The sequence below is a fragment of the Halyomorpha halys genome, unplaced genomic scaffold (genome assembly GCF_000696795.3).
Source record: "Halyomorpha halys isolate HHAL.00 unplaced genomic scaffold, Hhal_1.1 Scaffold1012.1, whole genome shotgun sequence".
Lineage (NCBI taxonomy): Eukaryota > Metazoa > Arthropoda > Insecta > Hemiptera > Pentatomidae > Halyomorpha > Halyomorpha halys.
Window position 1 is genome coordinate 153,514 of NW_027109975.1, and position 14,320 is coordinate 167,833.

Sequence of the window (14,320 nt, forward strand, 5' to 3'; positions counted from 1 at the left end):
ACGATTGCCGAGCGTTCTAATGGAGAGACTTAAATATAAAACTGTTCATTAAATTGTAGTACTTGCTCGAATTGTACAGGAATGTAAAACTTTTTTTTCTTACCTTCTATATCTCCTGTTCATATTGTAATTGTATCTATTTTTTACAGGAGGGTACGAAAAAAAAAATCAGAAAATAGTAAAAGTTTCTCTACTTAGCAAATTCAATATTTTTATGAATAATATTAATCTCACTTGAATAAGCTTTGTTTTTTTTTTTATACAATTCATTACCTGGAAACACCTATAGCGTTCATTGAATAAGCAAAATAAATTCAGGTTCAATTAATTTCATTAAAACAAATAAAGAAATAGAAATAAAATATTCAAAGCAAACAAAAAAAAAATCTCAAATAGATGTTTCATTTTTTCGTTAAATTATTAATATGCATAGTAATAGGTTGACGTAATACTGTGCAGGATGATAGTAGGATTTCAATCTTGTATTTGATAATTTAAAATATAGTATTTTTGTTTAAAATTTTCTTTGATTTCCTTTTTTTTATTTTAACATTTGTTTATAATGAAATTATGAAATTCCTTCAAATCTGTTTGTTATTAATCTATCTAATTGTCGTTTCCAGAAAATGACAAGCTGGAGAGGTTCACGACGGCAGTGAAGAATTCCTGTCTGCCAAAGCTGATATGTGAACTTAATGCTTCGCCGGAGAAGGACAAGCTCACACCCAAAGCCAAATCCCTTCTTCAACTAATTAGGTACGTTTCACATTAATAATACTTAATTATTTCATAGGAAATATATCACTACAAAACTAAATTAAATAATTAAAAAAATAATAACTATAATGGTGTAGAGATTTTTATTTTTTAATAAATTAAATATCTGTTTATTTTACATTCAGCATCAAATGCTTTGTATTCAACTTCGAACGCATTCGAAATGACGTCTGTGAAAATTTGATTACTCAAGGAAATACTTTTTTGAAGCCATGGAGTAAGAACAAAATATTTTGCAAGTTCTACTATTTTCAGAACCACCAGAGATATGAAATAATAAAAAGTAATTTGAAAAATATAGCCTGTAGAAGGCAGGGCAGACGTATTCGGTTTGGATCAGATGCCTCTAAATATACATCTTAATTATGATGATGGATTTTTATGAAAAATCCAATTCTTGAACGATTTAGCTCTTGTTCTCATTTTCCTTACCATTTACAAATAAATCCTCAAAAACAGAAAAATATTTTTGGCAGTTTTTGGCAATTACTCTTTCCGAACGCGAGGAGATGGCATGGCATGGGATGAATAACTGATATAAATTCGGTTCCAAATGCGAATCATTTATTGAAAATATATCTTGCAGTTGGAAATTCTAGATTTAAGTACGCTGAATTGGATTCCTACAAGACTGAAAAGACAGGAAACCGCTCGTAGATTCCAACTATTACAACACTTACTTAACAAACAGTCTAAAAATTCAACTAATTACAAAAGACTCATTTATACGACTATAATAAGGCCTATCAGGACTTAGGGAGTTGAGTTTTGGGGCTCTACCAAACCTTCGAATTTTTTTTCTTATCCAATCCTTACAATCAGAAACCCTTAATGTTCCATATTTTGTCACAAATTGGGTCATCCGATTAGACCAGATCCAGATACCAATCCTTTTATGATAAACTTCCCAACGATCCAAATTCAATTGCTTCTAGCCTGCCTTCTCCTTCATGACTTGGCAATCTAGGCGTCTAAAAAGATGATCTAGAGATTATTGTAGTTCTATCAATGGGTAGATTCTCCATATTTCTGTATCATACCCTTATATATTTAACATCACATTTACTTATTGTATATATTTTAAAAAACTGCGCTGGAGAACTGGAGTAGTTCACTAAGTCGCCTACACTACCAACAGAAACTTCATTTACTTCAGCTAAGACCTACTGAGTTTCATTTTTAAATTCTCGAAATATGTCTGTCAAGTCTTGAGACTCAAAATTAACAAGTAGAAATGAAACCTCAGAATTAAACGAAACTGAAATTAAAGTAAGTCATTTGTCATTTTTCCGAATCATGAGAACCAAAAGCTGTATTTTTTTTCTAATTTATTTATTGTTATTTAGAACTGTATAAAAATATATACAACAATTAAATTTGCTGTAGGTGATATATTGCCATGATACAAACATGTGGAGAATCTACCTATTGATAGAACTTCTGACTGCAATAATAAATAATTAGAACCAAAAATTGCCTACGTTAACAATAAAAATGTATTTCAGATATTACGTCTATGATTAAGTTAAAAGTACAAATTCACGTCGAGCAAGATTAAATTAAATTTTCTTCAAAAGGATTTCTTTTGAAAATAATAATACATGCTACTGCGACGTACGAAGAATTTTGTGAAGAAATTAATCCTTGAAGTTGACCTTCAATTCCTATTTTAAGATCGTGCAGACTAATTTGTCGGAACTTTATTCATTCAATATTTAGTGATTTTTTCAATTGTTATTGCTTCCTTATCCATTAATTTTTTTTTGTCAATTCCGTATATTTTATAATTTTTAAAATCTTCATAGTATTTTATGGACACATGTTTTATGTTTTCATACATGGAATATGTACACATAAAGAAATTTATGTGTTTACATCACTCGTCTTGCTTTCTTATTTGGAAAAGTTTAAATAATCGTGTCGAAATTCAATGTTCATGTTTTCTTGAGCTCAATAAATAACACAATATTTCCTCTTTCAACCACAAAGAACGTTTATATTTATAAATAAAATCTGATTCGTTGTATCAACTATTCAGTCAAGTAGAACGAATATTGGCGTCAAAATCAGGGTGGAAATAAACACTTTATGAAATAATTTACTTTTGCTATTCGTAAAGAACCTGTGACAGTAACGATTGTAAAATAAAACATGGCAAAAAATCTGTTATCCTCATCGGAACGGAACAAATATGAAATCCTCAAATAACTCCGAAAATACAGGATGGTGTCCATAGTTTTCTACAACTTAGTAACTTCAAACTTAAATATCCGATTGTTACTAAATTTCATTAACATGACGAATGTCATGTCTGTTCATGGGAGTTGAGCTTTAGGATCCTACTAAACCTGTATCGATTCTTCGTAATCAAAACCTGTAAAATGTTCAATATTTTTTTTGATAGTAATATAACCATTCACTTTAAGTGTAATGTTCGAACAAATCCTCAAGTCTGTAGCCTGATATGCCTGTAAATTCGTTAATGCTTCTAAAAAGAAAATGAAGAACTGAACCACTACAACTATCATGCCATGTTAATGTGGCTGTGCTTTCAATTGTATATCTATATAAGAACATATATCACAAAAATAAAATTGAATTGAAAATTGACCTATAAAAAATTTCCCTCATAATATCTCATGTCATCACTTATCTCAGTAAGGACACTAGCGAATTTTTGTGATTTAATTCTCACTCATATTTTTGTGGGTTTACTGCGAACCGTCGATAAATCACTAAACATAAAAACAATATATTTCAAATCCAATAACACAGAGTATTATCCTCCCTGGAACACCCCTCTGACATTCATTATAATAAGCGAATGACCTATACCCTATTAACACGGGGAAGTCATTTAGCAGAATGATTGGACTCCTGAATAATGCCATGGTTCTGAATCAACAATGGCCTGAGCGCGACGCCTCACATAAAAGTACCCTCCATACATGGGTTCAGGTGTTGATTCCATCGGACAAAAGATGCTTATTGTCTAATTGTGTTTGTTCTGTTCAGTCTGTGGTCATTAGTCGGTGTAAATGCGGTAGCCCTAGCCAGGTCATTGTGGCTGGCGACTTCAATGCGACTCCAGCAATAAATAGAAGTGCTATCATTAAGCGACTCCAACCTTGGATATGATTGATGTTGGCTGCCATTCCTTGATCAAGGTTGTAGGCCTTTTCGGGAGTGGCATCACGACTATTCTGTAGAGAAGACTACACGATAGAACAACATAGATAGTTCTAGTGGTATGATAATCAACGTAAATAATGATCAACTATTCAGAAATAGCGGTTTAATTATTACTGAAATAGCCTGAGAGTTTTCATTTGTAAGAAGACCAATATAACTTTATCTTGGATATCGATAAATAAAAAAATTATAAATTTCTATTTTCAATATAATTCAATTGATGATTTTGCATTTGTATTTAGTAACGTCACATATTTAGATAGATTTATTTGGCATTAAGAAAAGAAACTCAAGTCAAAATGCAAAAAACCCAAGATAAACAAAAGAAGATCACAAAAATTTGAGCTTTGGTTTTGTACCGGCAACATAACTATACTAAAAAATCACAATAAATTTTTTTTGCAACCATTTATCCTTTTCAAAAGTTGGTAATAATCATTACTTGCATATTACCAACTGATAACAAAAAATATAAATATCTAAACCTGTCACGTTCTCTGCATAAAAATATGCCCATTATTTAAGATGATCTAATGCAATTTGTTCCAATTATTAAACTGAAGAAAAATAAAAATAAAATAGCTTAAAATATAATTTATTCTTAAATGACACTATTTCTTTAAGAGATTATAAAAATATCTAAAATGCACGTTCCAAACGCTTATACTAAAACGAGGGGCTCGCTCAAGAAAGAACGAGTCAAAGATAGAAGAAGATTGATGGGATAGAAAAATGGAAAGATAAAAGATGGATTTCAAAGCTCTTGTTTTTATTTGATTTGGTTATCCGCCCAAGATTAATTTTGCATTAAAATTTTAAATATTTTATTTAATATTTATATTAATTAATTCCCCCAAAACCAATCCCTATAAAGCAGGATCTTAGCAAGGCGGAGTATAGATGTGCCACGAAAAGAACACAAAATTAACCGTGAAAAATACCCTTTTTTTAGACAATTTATCAAGCACCAGGTTTAGGTAGGTCGATGTACGGACATGTCACAATCTCACAAGAGGAGATCATTAAACAATAAAAGGCAATCCTTCCCCTTTGGACCCGCCCCACTTAGACCCCCCAGGGAACGACGGTCTTATATCACTTTTGAAAAATATTCTTGAATCGGGAAGAGAAGATTTGAAGATAGTTTAAATCGAGCAATATTTCAAAAGTGCCTGAAATTGGAAAACGGCGTCATTAGCTTCTCTTTGATAATAAACGTGTTTTTATATGAAAATAATAAACAATTTTACAGAGATTTAAAACAAAAAAAAGTTTAGACTTTCTCGTATTGGATTAAACATATTTTTCAAACTCACTAAAGGCGCAGAAGGCCCGATCCTGCCTGTAACTATTCTAAATTAGAGATATTGAAATTCAGTAATAACCCATTTAATCGGAAATTATGTTCCTATTTCGAATCTGCCAAGCTCCAATGATGGTCATCATAAACTTGTTACTGGAATGATCATTTAAGAAGATAAGTGCCCTCCTCATCAAACGCAATCAAATCTAAAATTATCCATATCACGTTTAAAAGGCGTTCCTTTTCGTGTCAATTATGAATTAAATAAACGTTTTATTTTCCTTCATGTAACAGGGTTCTATTGCCTCACCTTGAACGAATCAGAGCCATTTGGGTCGGGGTTAGCCTAAAGGTCAATACTCCAGTCTGGGGGATTTTATTTAAGACCTTAAGTCTCACATTGCGAACACTTTTAATAATAACGGGAGATCTCATTATTTAAAATCAGCTTCTTACATGTTATTTCAAAATAACCGTAATCTGGTGCTCATAAATTTCATCTAAATTATTTAATCTGGGTGAATTTAAAAAAAAAAAAATTATTATTTCGTTTTGTTTAGAATTTCAAAAGCACGTTTATTAAAGATTGGAAGCGCTAAAATGAAATCATAATTGATGAAAATTGAAAAAATTAAATTAATTCATCGCAAGCTTTAATAGAATGTAGTCCCCTTATTATTCTATTCAAAATCATTTTTTTTTTGTTTTACAATTGCAGAGATAACTTATATTTAATTACTGTATACTTATATTTACAAAATTACCTAAAACATGAGCGGCCAATCTGAAAATACTTGATAGTATCAGATAAATAGATAATATTTTACTGTTAATAAAAAAAGTAATAAAGAAACGAAACTTTTTAATGGAGAGTTTTAATAATTGAAATAAATTTATCAATTCAAAATAATTAGGTAATATATAAATTATCAACTTTATAATTAGTTTAATTAATTAATCGGATTAGATATCATTTCAGCTAGTCTTTATTTCCTTAATTTAAGATTAAACAAATGATAAGGTAAGGGTGAGGTGGGAGGGGATAAGTGTGGACCTAAATTTTAAATACCGAGAGTTAAACTTCAAATTAATCATTAAATACGTCTTATAATTCTCAACTCTTTTTATTTCAACGACATTTAGGGCAAAAATATGAGAATGAAGACAACAAAAATATTCAATCACAGATTAAATAAATAATAAACTGAATTTTTTAAGCAAGGTCTTTGAGAAGCTAAAGAGAAGTTGTTATGTACATTATTTTAAACCAATTGATTTTCATTAGGAAAAACTTTTCATCAAGACAATAAAATTGGCCGAGATATGGTAAGCACTTACCCCATTGTTCAGATACGCTTTTGGTCGAACACCAACAGATAAGGGAGTGAGTGCAAACCTTTCCTAAAGTCTTAGTGATTTCAAAATATTGCAACTAGTAATAATTAATACATAAATTTACTCTATTTAGTATCAGCTTATCGTTAAAAATTTGGAATTTTACCTTCCATGAATTACTTAATAGGATTATTAAAGCTTAACAACTCTTCATGCTAACAAATTTAGGAGGGGATATATTGTTCAACATGTACTAAAAAAATGTTGATGAATCAATTTAAGTTCATCATATATTGATATAAACATCGTCTATTTATTATATTTTGTATAGTACCAAACATATGAATTAAATTAAATTTTTTTCCCTTCATACACTACGGATTAACCGCCACTATCGGCTATGGAGAGTTCTATTTTAGTTTTAACAAATTATTTACATATCCTTTTCTTCCGCTGGGCGAAATTTCTAAATTCTCTCCAAAAGGCAAGAAAGGTACCTTGGTCACGAAAAAGAGGTAGTTAGGAATAAAAATAAAGATGTAGGGGAAAATACGTCAGAAACAAGAGAGTTAATTGTAATTGATGATACAAGGCCAAGAAGTGACACTAATTAATGCCTCAAAGGACTAGATGCCCCGGGGCAGAGATAAGCAGTAATTAGAGAGTATCCAAGACACCGTATCTCCTTCTGTCGCAAGTCCTGGCTAAGACGGGGAGCCTCCGGAGTTTGCCCAAGTACGGTCCTTCAAAGGGAACTTCAGGTAGGATGGCTCCTTCATCCCTCAGGGTTTGTATTAGTTGGCTGTCATTATAGGGACAAGGGAGAACAGCATTCAATAGGTTCTGTTAATAAGAGAATGGAGCAAACTTCGAATTGAGATTACTCACGGTAAGTGCCCATATTTAGGGAATGTGCATAAATGAGAGGATTAAGTTCAATTTTTTTGGAAATATATCATCCTTGGTGATTGGAAGGTAATTCATACTGGTTACTTCAAATAATTATTGATGGTAACATTCCCGAAAAAACAAATAGAGAGGAATTTATGCTCCTATTTATTTATTTATTTTTTTTGAGAGGGAGGATAATGCCATTATATATATTTTTTTTTATATAAAAGTTTCTATTTTAAGATATTATAATGTACAATAATAATTACTATGCTTCGGGCTCTACCCTGAAACAATGCATTTTTATTGGACACTGAATATACTTACTACTTGTAGCTATGTTTCACATTTTGGTAAAAAAGAAACCGAAAGAAAAAAAAAAAAACAACTATATCGAAATAAAATAAAATAGAGGTCGTAATTAATGAACTCTACAGCAATATACAATTAGTTTTCTTATGCTTATAACTATGGGCCGTTGTTTTTGTATAATTTCTTATTATAATTTTCTTATAAGGGAAGATTGGAATAAATTATGATTTAATTTAATTGAGGGGAAGAAGGATAGGGGTACGGTCAGAAAACACAAATAAGTTAAAGACTTATTTAATAGTGCCTACGTTTCGGCCAGGATTTCTAGTCTTCATCAGGGCTAAGAACAAAGAAAAACCTATGAATACTAAAAAATAAAAAGAGAAAATGCAGAATAATTAATTAAAAGTAAATTACTGAACAAAACTAACTAATTACCAGGTTTAACTAACTAATTATAGGTAAATTAATAGAATTAATTTTGGATAAATTAATAAGTTCCATTCTTTCATTACTTTATTTTTACTTATTTCCATTCTGTACAATTATTTACTTTAATAATTCTGTTTATATTTTCTCTTTTTATTTTTTTTTGTATTCGTTGGTTGTTATCTTATTTTTTGTTCTTAGCCCTGATAAAGGCTAGAAATTCTGGCCGAAAAGTTGGCACTATTAAAAAGGTTTTTTCAAACATATTTGTGTTATTTTCTGACCGCACCCACAACCATCTTATCCTATATATTTTCCACAGTCAACTACCTTCTCATCATTATGATTTAATTTCAAAATTAATTCTGAATGCATATTACTGCATTCTTGTGTAATATGCATAATTGTTTATTATTATTAGGGATTTATTTTATAATGCTTGTAGTTTTTATGTACATATTTATATTCGATTTAATATCCTGGTGATATCTCTCATAGAAACTGTCGGCAATAGCTTTTCGCTTCGCGTTGGCTGAGAACATTTTGTGCAACTGCGACAAATTTCAATGTTTCAGGCTTTTGGTTAGCAACTTTCATGTAATTTACGAAAGTGGGATCCTTAATGGGCTTGCAAACATTTTAGCTTTAATTTTTTATATACAACTTACATTTTTTTTCACATGTACAGGATAATCCACTCCAAAAAAAAACTACCACTACAACCCATCAAGGGTCAGGGGTTCAGTACTTTGTAAGAAAGTACTGTTAATAGATCAACGGTTATGCAAGAAGGTGATTTGGTTAGAATCACGCTCGACCGCCATATTTTTATCCAATTTCCAACAAAGCCATGAGTCTACAGTGTAACAGAAAAGCCAGCAGGAACTAGGATCATTGGAGTTAGTAGCTACGCGCCTAACCCCGAGATTACCGTGCTCCCCTAATTCATTCTTATCTTTATTTATTTATAATTATGACTCCAAAAAAATTAAATATGTTTTTTAAAGCCAAGGTGATGGCGTTACAAATGAATAACTGCGAGGAATAAAAAATCGTATGCACAATATAAAGTAACATAAGTTACTCGAAGCCAATTTTTATCTCGCTACATAACCATAAACTTCTTGGAACTCTCATTTTCAACAGAGAACTTTCACTACCAAAGCACTGAAAAGCATCCATCAGGATTCTATAACGAAGCAAATAATCAGTTAGCTCATTAGGCGGCTTTTGAAGCCAAGGATGCGTGCGAACGATTGGACATAAAAGCAATCACGGTTTTCTGAAAGTGTTGCCAAGTGGAATGATTGCAAGTGAACGGCAGTCTCCTTTCACTACACGCCATTGTCCACAGAAGATATCCGTTGTAAATATTTACTGAAATGAAAGTGACCAAGTATCGAGTTCATTCTGAAATAGAATTGTGTGGTTTCGTTAGAACAGTTGTATCCAGTTGAAAACTAATTCCGATACGAAACGTATTTGAGAAATCAATTAATTAGAGTTTACAAGCTATACAAAAATTCAATTTATATCATTAATATTATTTTTTAAATTATTTATATTGTACGATTATAACAATTATATTATCTAATATTTTTGATGAATTTTTCACTCCTATCAAAACAAACAGAATTAAAACAAAGACTGAATAGTCGCACTTGCTAACGGAAATCAATTTGGACATACGCATCACAAATATTTGGAAAAGCTAAAAATATTCACATTAACAAACTTCAAATGTTTTAGGCAAAAATATCCAGGGCAATTACTAAAGCTCCTTGGTACATCAACAACATGACTTTGCACACTAACCTTCACATGCCAACTGTTAAAGAACATATACGAGCCAACGACATAGAATTCCTTGACAAATCGAAAGGCTTACAACAAACAACTACGTTAGTAGAAGAAGAGGAGCTGGATGAGTGATCTCGTACAATAATTGCTCCCCCTCATACCACTCATAACATGAGTAAAAATTTTCAAAAGTTATTATTTCAATTTACACGTGTGAATAAAGTTATGAAGTATAAAAAAAAATAATACTAATCTTTGATGAAAGCTCAATCTCTTGAAGTTCTGAGATGAAAAGTTTTTTCATTGTAAAAACAAAGAACTTCTGCCAAAAGAGTCGGTATAGATTTCAAACTATTTCAATTGAATATACAAAGAAAAACGAATTAATTGAAGTATGAGGAGTATATAAATAAAATATTACGTTAATTTGAATTAAACAAAAAAAAAAAAAAAGAATATGATGAAATAGATATTACATCATTGATAGGTCCTTAATTATCTACAAGTTTGAGCTAAATCGAAACGAGTCGTTTAGGAAATATAGATGATAAGTAACATCAATACTCGTCATATAATAGCATTCACGTAAGTGGAAGTAATAATAGACGGAATTTGATAAAATTGACATTCAAATTGGTTCTAAACTTCCAATCCTAAACCCTAACATTCCACCAACTTTAGGCCTAAGCGGACGAGCTTTTTTCTAAATAGAGGTGTAAAAAAAAAAAAAAAAAATACGTTAATGCACGAGTAAGCAAAATCAAGGAATGGAATTTAATGAAAATCGATACGAGGTTCTAAAATCCAAAAAATGTAATCAATAAAAAAAATTTTTTTTCGTCACAAGGATTTGACATCTTTCTATGCTATTATTTTTTCTTTTTCACTTTGTGCGTGAATCAGTATTGAATAAAATTATTTTGAAGCCAAAAAAAAATCTTATATTTTTTCTTGTATGTATTTATTTATATATTTTTAAAGAACTATATATAATCTTCATAATAAATAACTTCCAATACATACCGATACATAAAACACACCCCTCTAAGATGACTTGGGATGAGACACAATTTTCTGACCTAAAAAAATAATAAGCCATTAGTGAACCAAGGTTGTTAAAAGACATTAAAAAAAAAGAATGTTGTATACATTACAAAATCAAAATGCAATTAGTATGAAATTAAAGATCATAATTCTATAATCGTTTCACAGTAATTAATCCTTCTTTCCTAATCATGTAAGATTAATTAACGAATGACAATCTGATAGAAATGTATGGCTGATTTTCTTATTTCAAGGACTTACCAGATGATTCTTTAAAGGACATTCACAACACTAATAATGTTTCTAATAACAGAAACATTTTTAGAAGTGGTGCAAATATCCATGATTCGAAATTAAATAATATATCTATCTTAGTAGACTTTGATATTACAGAAATTGTTTTAATTTATCGTCACTGATCTGAGTTGAAAATCTAAAAAAAGTTAAATCGATACCCAATTAACCAAATAATAAAATTATCAAAACATATATTGCCTTCAATAAGTTATTAGAAAGAAAAAACAGGAAAACACATAACAAATTTATATAAGCAGTACTATTTTATAGTATTTAATTATTCTGAATAATCCCTGCTAATAAATAAATTGTCATAAAACAATGAAAATTTATAAATACTAAACACTTGATTAGATATTTTAAACGGAATAAGATTAATTTTAGCCTTGTGTAATTTTTTGAAGAATTTAAAATTCTTCCTACATATTGAGAAAAAATAAAGTTAAACCAAAAACTAAATTAGTTAAATTACCAATGAAATTGAATGAAGAGGAGCATTAAAAAATAAACATTCAAAACCAGTGAAATTAATTTTCAAATTTTAATTTTAATGATCCTTCCAGTAATCTTATTTTAAAAAAATACTTAGAAAGCAAAATTTTGTAAGTTAAAACATTATACTATACATATGAATATGTATAATAAGATCGTTTCACCCAAGAAAATTGTTATTGAATTTCTTTTTTACATGTCATTTAAACAAATGATTTTCTATATCCGTCATAAAAGAAAACCTATTATTGGTGATAGAATCATTCAAGTTGTTAATATATTTTCTTGGTGTTGGCTTGCCTATCAATTATATCTACATATGAAATCAATTTTTTTAATTCCTAAACTTTGAAATATAAATAACATATTTAACAAAAATAATATTTGTTTCAGGGACACGAGCATCAGCATGACGGCTGACTCCAGTTCCCGCTACCACTTTGCAGCACACATGGGCCAGCTCATCTCTGGAATAGACGGGACGGGCTGTCACAACTTCTACCCTTCTTGCCCCCTTCCTTCTGTCAAGGTGTTGTCCTTACTGAGCAAACCGTCGCTTCTGTGAGAGCTTTCAGGATTAACCGAAAAGGAGGAACAAGGAGTGATTCCTCCGAAGAAGAAGCAGCGTTCGGAACATAAGGTGCTTCGCAGGATATGTCGAAAAAAAAAAAAAGGAAACAACTGTCAAGCCTAGAGAGGCTGTTACTGCGTTACCGCTAACATTGTGATAAAATATATGATTATAACGTTATAGGGTGAAATCGTGAAAATTCGGAAATTATAATAATTTAACCAAGAATATAAGAAGCGAAAGTGGTACCTGTGTTGTTATATTGTTTTTATTGTTTGTTTATTTTATTTATCATAAGGGCGTGAAATTGTATTAGGATAATCGACGAAATAGTCCAATATATAGTTGTTGTTTTTTAAACTGATAGTGGTTTCTTGTCTCAACGTGGAGTACTTAATCTTCAATTGAGTTTATTTTTTTATTCATAGTTTTGACGAATTATCTTTTAGTTTAGAATTTTAATGTATGAACATTCAAGTCAGTTAGTAATCTAAGCTTTACCCAAATAAAAACATTCTCTTGATTTCAGAACTGAGGTGAACAAAAGTTTATCCAAAGAGATGTTTTATACATATTAAAATGCAAACATCTCAAAAAATAAATAATAAAAATAATTTACTTAAAACTTTTCACGTAATTTTATCTTAATTTTGATTATTGCATAGATCCTTGTAAATATTTTACTGACTAAATTTTAATCATCTAATTTTATATAGTCTGTAGGAAAGCAAAGATGGAAAATCGTCTGTTTTGGCATATGTAAGTACCCAAGTATTCAGGTTTCGTTTACTTAATCAACTTTTTAATGTTTATAATAAAATGTTTACGATACTTGAAATAAACCCAATTTTTTTTATCACTAAATACAAATATTGAACGAACAGATTAAAAAAAAATAATAGCCAACAGACCTAAAATTATAACATTTATTAAACATACATATTCCTGTAATTAGGGATAGACACAACTTTACGGTGTCAATTAACTGCAGTCAATTTTTTGTTGAAAAAATATTTCAAAGTGAAATTGTAATTAATTTAACGATTAGTAATATAGGTACCATTTAATTTTATAATTGTAAATTTGTAAATACTAGTGTTAAATCTTCATTTTAAATTTTAACTTAATTGTTCTATTAGTTCAGTCATTAAGAATAATTTAACAATACCAGGTTTATCTATAAGTTTTTTTTAACAAGGCATAAAAAAAAATACATATTTTTGTATACGCTATTTTCTCAATTTATTGCTTTGTAATACCAATAATTCATTTTTCATAAGTTCTTTGGTGATTTGTAAATAAAACTATAGTAATTATTTGTATATAACACTATTTCTCCAAACATTAAGAAAAATGGAAAATGTTTTCTAAATTTTATTTTATCTTTTTTTCGAAATGAGTTACCCATTCTAAGTCTATTGTTAGAATTATTTGAGTGTAAATTTTTATTGAACATTACTAAGATGTTATCCACTGACTTAAACCTGAATTGATTGTGTGTTAAATCATGACATCACCTGTTATAAGTCATCATTTGATGTTATATGTTCCTATTTATTTTTAAACAGTCCTCTAGCAAGTTGTAAACTTATTAAAAAGATTTATGCCTAGAAGAATAATGAAAGAATAAACGTCTTGTTATTGTGTTGTGTTTTTATCCTCGTCCTATTGCAGAGCTATGTGTAATGACTCACTTAATTAAGCTATTGCAATAATATTTTATAGTTCAGTTTGTGAACTTTTATTAATGACATTGTGAATCTAAAAACAATAAATTAATGAAGTTTCAGATATGAGTTCTAGAACCTAAAACAGTGAGGATGGAAAATAGATTGATAAATAATTTTGGAAGATCGATGATGACCATGTATAAAGAT

The 14,320-nt window shown here is 29.7% G+C and overlaps 1 protein-coding gene across 1 annotated transcript in view; it reads left to right on the top strand.

The window, feature by feature from the left end:
• The window catches only part of geko, a 73,440-nt gene extending 59,353 nt beyond the window's left edge, over positions 1-14,087 (top strand). Inside the window, exons 2-3 of the mRNA XM_014431879.3 lie at positions 624-756; positions 12,266-14,087. Of these exons, the coding sequence (XP_014287365.1) occupies positions 624-756; positions 12,266-12,437 (305 nt within the window). The 3' untranslated portion in view covers positions 12,438-14,087. The remainder of the gene's footprint in view (positions 1-623; positions 757-12,265) is intronic.
• Positions 14,088-14,320: the final 233 nt, after the last annotated feature.